Source organism: Fulmarus glacialis, unplaced genomic scaffold, assembly GCF_000690835.1.
Source record: "Fulmarus glacialis isolate BGI_N327 unplaced genomic scaffold, ASM69083v1 scaffold25393, whole genome shotgun sequence".
Lineage (NCBI taxonomy): Eukaryota > Metazoa > Chordata > Aves > Procellariiformes > Procellariidae > Fulmarus > Fulmarus glacialis.
The window spans coordinates 1,407-9,454 of NW_009201332.1; the positions used below are offsets into that span (position 1 = coordinate 1,407).

Consider the following 8,048-nt stretch of genomic DNA (forward strand, 5'->3'; position numbering starts at 1 on the left):
CCCTCTGTCACACCCTCACCACTGACACGGCAGGGACAGCAGGGTTACACAGAGCAAATCCCAACATTTGTCATCCTGCACGGCTACGAGATCTCCACCTCCCTGCTAGTGGGAGAGCTCCCGTCTCAGCTCTGGGGCTGAATCTCCTCCAGCCTTTGGTGAGTGGTTCTGGGAAGCGCTGGTGTCCCTGGCACGGGCTGGCAGCAGGACTCCCTGGACCTCCCGGGGCAGAGCGGGTCACAGCATCTCCTGCTCCAGCAGCCCTACAGCCTGAAACAGGACAGCTGACAGGGGTGACAGTTCGGGGACTGGCCTTCTGGCACAGGGACTAGGTTACACAGCAGCCTGAGGGTAATTGTTTTCTCCACTGCAGTAATCAGATTGTGCAAGATGTCCATCAGAGACAGCAGGAAAAGCTTTGTGCCTTCAGGCTGCATCTGCTGATGGAGCTCCTGAACCTCGAGCCAAATTCCACACCACAAACAACACAGAGAAACAGCGAAGCAGCAGAGGCAGAAGTCACCGCATCGCCAGACGGCTACTGCGCCTCGCATCTCAGCCCAGCCTGTACAGTCGTGTTCATTTACACACACACACACACGACAAGGACAGAGCAGTTATGATAATTTACATTTTAATCAGCCAAATATACAAGTTCTGTTGTTGTTTTTTAAACTTTATCAAGCTTTTTTCCATCTGGGTCTGATACAATTGATGATATTGTTTGTTTTTTTTCCTTTAAACAAAGGATGATGTGGTTAAAAACTGGCACTATCCCTAATAAGGAGAAGGAAGAAAAAAAAAAAATGAAGAGGAGGGAAAAGGGGAGACTGGCTGCAAGAAAGGAGGGATGAAACAGGGAAGGAACGGCACTCCAGATGTCCATGAAGTCAGGCTCCTAGGTTATACTGCAACACCCTGCAGCAAAATTTTACGGGCCATTTGCCCAAAGGGATTCCTCAGATACATTATCCTTTGGGCTTCCACTAGCAAGTTGAAGTTCCCCACCCCATGCCCCACCCCACAATGACCCCACAATCTATTTTCTTGCAATCTAATATTTGAAGCATCTCCCCTCCCGCACAGCTCCCTCCCGCCCTGTCCCCTGTCTATGAGTTCTTAATCCTAAAAACAGCAAAAACATTCAGGTTTCCAAACTGTTACAGAGAATTGCTGTTCAGCACAGCTCTGCACCGAAGATAGCAGCTGCCCCTAACCCCAAATGGAAATCTGTGCCAGGATGAAGACAAACACATCGTCAGTGTCTCTTGGAGGTGATGGTGACTTCGATGCCGCAGTACACCCTATGTGGCATCGATGGTATGCAACACGACAGAGTTCCTGGCAGGCACCAGGCACAGTTCCCTGGCGTTTCCTCCTCTTGCATGTCCTGTGCTTACTTGTTAAGGGATAGTGACTGCAGTCTTTTACCTGCCATGGCCGCTTCGTCTTTTGCTGGGGGAGGAAAAGAACAGAGGTTTCATCATTTCACAGAGCACATCAGGGACTGGTGGTGGCTTGACAGCCCCAGAGACCGAAATCCTGCTAGCCACGTACAGTGAGGTAACAGGAAAAAATCCGACCCTCCCCGCCAATCCCTGGTAGATCCCCTCCAGAGTTAAGAGGAGCAGCCCCCCTTGCACATTCCCTTCTGCCCTCGGCCTCTCTTCAGGTGTCCACAAACTACCCTGATGCTGATGCACAAATTTCTCAGTGGAAGCCACTGAGAAGACACGCTCATCAGACTTCTGGCTCACACCTAGCAGAGCTGAAGAGAAAGTCCAGGCAGGGGAGGAATGCTGCAAATTCCCTGGGCAGTGTGGATCCCCAGCAGATAAATCACACCCAGCACAAGGAACTTGCTAAACCCCCAAAGTGGTTTAGCATTGCTTGGGAGGCTGAGGACAATATGGATATCAAGGGCAATTCTCTCTTTCCTTATAAAACAAGAGATTTATGAGAATGAAACAGCTGAACCTGGTTTTGATGAGAGAAGTTGTAATGGCACTCAGCAACACCACGCAGTCTCAGGAGATGAGGGATTACCATGTGTGATATGAGAAATCATGCCTCTTGGCAGTACAGCCATTGCAAGGAGAAGTAAGAGAATATGATTAATTACTCTCTAACCTTTTCTTTCTTCTTCTTTCTTTCTGGCAGCTTCTTCCCTTTGCTTCCGAATGATGGCTAGTCGGGCGAGATCTGCCTTCGCTTGTTCTGTTTTGCCAGCTAGGTGCATTTTCATGTATCTTTCTTTTGCCTTTTGTTTCTCTATTTCCTCTCTGTTGGAGTGAAACACACCAGTCATCAGAGTATCCAGGTGAGCATGCAGGTACAGGCAGCGAGGGGGAGGCTTTCTGACTGGGAGGGATGGTGAGGACAGGGATGGATTGCCCACAGAGACTGGGGGGCCCTGTCACCAGTTTTCAAGCACAGGTTATATCTATTGCAGGGTTTGAACGGGGATGATGAGATTATTTCTACCTTCGTTCAGCTAAATAAGGACACTGACACATAATGAGGTCAAATGAGTTAGCCCCAGACTGCACAGCACCGTGACACGTTTTCCTCAGCCTTGCCCTCACAAAGGTGTACTTCTGCTGAAGCAATCTATCCAAAATAAGCAAGCTTAAATCTTTCACTCTGAAACTCTCCATTGCTAAATGAAACTAGAAGATTAAACTTTGGTTCTCATCTTATTCATCTGCTCAGACAAAAATTTCACCATGACCCGTGGAATCTGGGTAACCGCTGTCACTAGGGCACCTTCCATAGCAAGATTAAAGCGGACTCCAAGGTGACCTCTGGTTAATGGATTTCAGTTAGGTCTGATTTTTAGCATAAAACTTCAGGAAAGGAATGGTCTACATCCGCTTCACAGCAACAAACTTCACTCTCTTAGCATATCTGGCCAAGCTGCCTGGCTCCAGGAGAGCCATAGCTACTCCTAGAGGACAGACAACTTCTGTAAAGTTTGTAAGGAAAGACATTTTGACCCGCAGTGAGTTCTGCCTGACAGTTTGCTGCTGTTCAGTGTCCACTTTAGAAAGCACCACACTTAAAAGGCTTCCCTGAAACACCAAAGCATACACAGCAGGGAAACATCCCCCCGCGTTAAGCTGCTGCCACCAGTAAGGATGAAATTCCAGGAACGCACTAGCTCCTGCCGAGGCAGCAGGAGAGACTCACCGCTCTCGTCGTGAGAGTTCCTTAGGTCCATCCAGGTCCAGCTGAGTTACTTTTTTGGTTGTCTGAATTACACGATTGGGATTCTCTATGTCTATCAACCCTTCCACTCCTTTGCGCTTTTGCTAAGGTTCAAGAACAAGAGGAAGGTTAAGAAGCTCTCTCATACCCAACATTGTGTTGTATCAGAGCTCACCAAATACACTGCAACACACCCCAAAAGCAGAATTCAAGATGTTTTCACTACCAGACAGCAAAACCATTTATGAACCCAGATTTATAGTACCAGGCATCTTCAGCCTTTTTTGAAATATTCTTGCCTTTATATTTCCCTTATAAAAATACAAAAGTTTTCATTCTGCGGAGAAAATGCAATCAAGTAAGGGGTTTTTTGGCTTCTAAAAATAGTCCTTCCATAAAAAAATTACTATAGGCAGTTCTCAAAGAGAACTTGGAGTCAAATGCGTGCATCTCTCTCCTGCCCCAAGAATATGGGTGGTGCAAATGCATTAAGTGCCCTGAGAATTACAGTACCTGATAATCCTCATCATCTTCATCACTCTCATCTGAATCTAAAGACTTCTTATCCTTTTTGGGGTCCCCTGTTGCTCCTTCGCCTCCTTCTTCTTGCTCCTCTTCTTCCTACAAAATCACAGGAAATTAGAGAAAACGTATGTCAATAAAAATCCCAAATCCGACAGTGACTCTTAAATGAGATCATTTTGGAGGGATAAGAGGCAGCTCTGAGCGCATTGGTGTTGCTGATGTGGCCCTTATGACACCAAAGGTGCCTGGCTGTTACAAAACAAGAGCTCATTCCTAACACATAAGTGTGCATCACCTGCCCCGTTGATCAGATCACCTCTAAACAACTCTGTTGTTCTCTCTGTGTAATAGGCCAGGAAAATGATTGTAAAAGACAGAACTGGCACTTTACTTTCCCCAAATGAAAGATCTCCAGGAGACATTTTGGCCCGGGTTTCCAGTGCACAATATCTCAGGGACTGGAAACTACACGGATGTAGTGTAGAGCTGGATCCCATCCTAGATTTAGATTAAAAAAAAAAAAAAAAAAAGACTAGAGAAGAGCAAATTGACAACCATCAACCAGAACATTATTATCCAAGAAATTACAGCCTTTTCAGCACAGCTTTTACCAGTCAGAGGTCTAGGAATTGTAAATCGTTAGAAGGTAAGATTAGAAGCGGCAACATGGGTGTGAATAGCTTGCTTAACCATTGGCAAATATCCCTCATCAGAGCAACTGGCCAAGTGGATGAGCTATGGGCAATAAGAGGAGTAATTTTGTTAATTGGTTTTTTTTAAGCTTTCCCTAATGAAATAGCGTTAGATGTAACCATCACTATGTGAAATCCTTCTCAAAGAGCAGTTCTCTGGTTTGTTTTGAAACAAGACAGACATTTCAAGTGGGGCCCTGCTCTCTCTGTTCCATTTCCAGTTGGTATTTTTATTAACAACTCGGAAGTAGAGAACACTTACAAAGTTTGTGAATGACATCGCACTGGTAGGAGTTGGAATCGTTTTGGAAAACAGGATCAGATCCGTAAGTGGTTTCAGAATTTGGAAAGATGGCATGAAACCAAGAAGGTGGAATCAGAAAACAAACCAAGAGGAATTATACTTCGGAAGAAGAAATCCAACACAAAGTCAGAATATGTGGCTAAGCAGCAAACCACACAATCATCTTGAGTTACAGCTGGTCAAAACATTAAAAAGGAGTCAACAATATGGCTCATAACTGCTTGAAAGAGTAATCTTCTTCTGGGAGGTATTCATCAGTATTTCCTATACGGGGTATAATTATCCTACTGTAGTCAGTGCTGTGAGGCTTCAGCTGGAATAGCGTATTTGGGCTTAGGCAGCACTTTCAGAAAGTCATAGAAAAATAGCAGTGAGAGTGCCATCGTAGCTGTGATAATTCGGGAATACAAGAGAGCAAGTACTGCAAAAAGTAGCCTTTTATAATACCAGCCAGGTAGTTGTGGAAGCGAGGGGAGCTGTTACAATCCTATGTCGGGGCATAGATACACGCCCAAAAAAGGATTCACACCAGAAAACTCTGTTATCTCTCCCTACAAGTCAGAGGCAAACAAGAAAATCATGCGTACAGGAAGAAGTCAAAGGAATTTGGTCTTCTAAATCTAGCAGAGAAAAAGGGCAAATATGGCAATTTCTATATACAGTAAGATGTCAAGATGTGAGCCCTCTTCCTCCACAGCCAAGCTGCAGAGCACAGATAAAAAAATTAGCTGACACTGGAGACCAGAATGATGAAATACAGGAGGAAAAGATGTCTAGAGCTGCTGTGTAATCATCTTCCCTATCCTTTAACCTTCAAATTGTGAACTGGATGGTCTACCTGGCCTCACTTCTGTGAGGAACCAGACTGGATCACACCTTGCAGTCTCCCCAGCCAGAGATATTCAGAATTCATATCGTGATCACTGACAGAATGACCTGCAACACTTGACTAAGCTGCCATTTCTCATGAACTGCAAGTTAAGCATCCTGTACAAGCCAGAACTTATGACAGTAAGCACATAACGTAGGCAAACACATACCCTTGCCTTTTGCTTTTCTGCTTGGAGCTGGGCATCAATCTCCTCAGGACTTGTGTACTGTCTTGCTCGGCCTTTGTGGCCTCCTTTTCTACCTGTACAAAAAAAATAAAATTAATGAATGGTTTAGTGATAAGCTTCCAGAAAGGTCTCCTCCTCCTGCAGCAACTCTCTCTGGATTTTCGGTGCAGATAGGACAAACGAAAATAGCTCCTCTAAACAACAAGGAAAAAAGGACACGTTGAACTTGCCAGTCTCACTGAAACACTCCAAGAATTTCGGGTAAGTTACACAGAGAATTGGGATTATTGATCCACAGACAGATACTGGGAGAATCAGTAACTGCTCGTTTTGGAGACACCAGAACCGAGAGCAGCCTATCAGCTGTACAGCGTTTTCCAAGTGAAGCACAGGTTTGTGCTACAGAGAGGGAGCTAGGAAGGTACTGCCCAAAGCAGGTACCCCCGTCCCTCAAACACTGCAGAGCCGTGACACCATTTATCAGACAACGAGCTTCCAAGCACCCCCTCAGCCCTCGGTGACGCCACCCTTCCTTGCCCACGCTTGCGGCCTCTCTGATTCACTTCCCGGGCTGGCAAGAGGTGCTCGGTCCCACAGCCGCTCTCTGCGTTTCCTGCACAGGAGGAATCACAGCATGTTCCTGCGGCAGCTGCGGTTACAACCAACTCTCCGACAAGCTTGCCTCCTTAACCCCTCCCCTACACCGAGGCTGTGCCAAGAGAAAATAGGAAGCTAATTGGACAAAAGGTTTGGGAATTACAATGAGAGCTGAAGAAGCAATAAAAGGGGCCTCCATGTTTTACTGCTTTATAAGGAAAAATAAAAACAAGCTCTAGGAAGCAGGAAGAGGAGAGAGTCAGCTGAGCTGGCTGGACTGTCTGGCTAAGATCTGCTCTCAAGTTCAAAATTCTGTTGATTAATGAATTGCTGAAGCCATTAACGCTTCCTGCAAGCGACTGCTCCGTTTATGTTCTTACAGCTCAAAGAACTGCTGGAAAGCAAGCTGAATAGTCAGTTTCTAGCCTTGAGCTAGGGAGCTCAAGCTACAGCCGGTGCACGAGACTGGCAAAAAGCAAACAGCTCAGGCAGGGGAGCTCTCTGCTACTGCAGGAGTCTTTGAAGTCCGACAGAAGCAGGAAATCCTCACGCTCTCTCTCACGTTCCCCTCTTCACCTGCCAAGGACAATGGAAACGTTATGGCAGTGGAGAGGGCTGAGGGGATCATCCCTCCTTCCTTGGGACTGCACAGGATGCATGGGAGAGATCTGTCACTGCTGCACCGCTGTGCCATGGCCACGCTGCGCTGTTGGACTTGGAGGGACAGAGAGCTCACGATTTAGCTCAGTAGAAGCTGAGCTGTGGAATAAATGATCTCAAAAACCCCACTGTGAAGCCTTACAGAGACTCCCGAGATGGTTTTCTCACGTGAAATGGGGAAGCGCAGAGACCAGATTCTTCTCTCTGAACTCAGCTGTGGAAGCTCGTGGGCTCTCAAACCACGAGCGCAACCAAAAGCTTTGCTGCAGCCAAAGACGTGTGTTTTCTGTTTGTCTGTTCCCAACCATCCCACGCGGCAATACTGACACCCTCTGGGAATGAGATCTGCCACAGAGCGCTCCAGCCCAGGAGACATTACCTCACTGCCCAGCAAATGACATCACTCGAGATGGAACAACAGTAATATCCCTGACACACTACGTAACACCAAGAAAACCTAAATAAACCAAAACAATCCTGTACTACAAGCTTAACCAATGCCAGGCAGCCTTCTTGTCTGGCTGGGCTCAGAATTTTACACTGGGCTCAGAACTGAAGAACACAAAAGCCTTATTACTGCAAATAAAAAGCAGTAATAAGGGCAGAAAAGCCACTCAAGAGAAATTATCTTACATTAAATGCCTAAAAAGAAGCAAATTGAAGAGTGAATCAATCTAATTTATATTCGAGCCTGCACACAGAGAAGTACGGCCCCGTTGAGCGGGAGCAGCAGTGCCGCCGGCTCAGCAGCTGGAGGGGCTGTGGGGAGCTCCGCAGGGCGCAGGGCCGGGGCTCTGCTCTTCGCGGAGAGATCAAACCGCACGCCCGACAAGCGGAGCACCGGTCCTACATCTGCCACTGACCTACCGCATCACCCTGCGCAACGCCCCTCAGCTCTGTGCCTCAGTTTCCCCATCTGTAAAACAGGGATAATGATTCTTATCCTCCTCTGTGAGGCACTTTACAATATAATCACCTGCAGATTTCACCTGCAGCAAAGACCAC

General features: G+C 46.7%; 1 protein-coding gene across 1 annotated transcript; it reads right to left on the reverse strand.

Moving 5' to 3' along the window:
- Window positions 1-692: 692 nt before the first annotated feature.
- On the reverse strand, window positions 693-5,860 carry PDAP1 (PDGFA associated protein 1; the record flags this gene model as incomplete). The annotated part of the gene is made up of 5 exons (XM_009573918.1): window positions 693-1,455; window positions 2,131-2,282; window positions 3,190-3,311; window positions 3,721-3,828; window positions 5,769-5,860. Coding segments are annotated over 5 exons (533 nt in total), but the record flags the coding sequence as incomplete, so codon positions are not given.
- Between the last annotated feature and the right edge of the window lie 2,188 nt (window positions 5,861-8,048).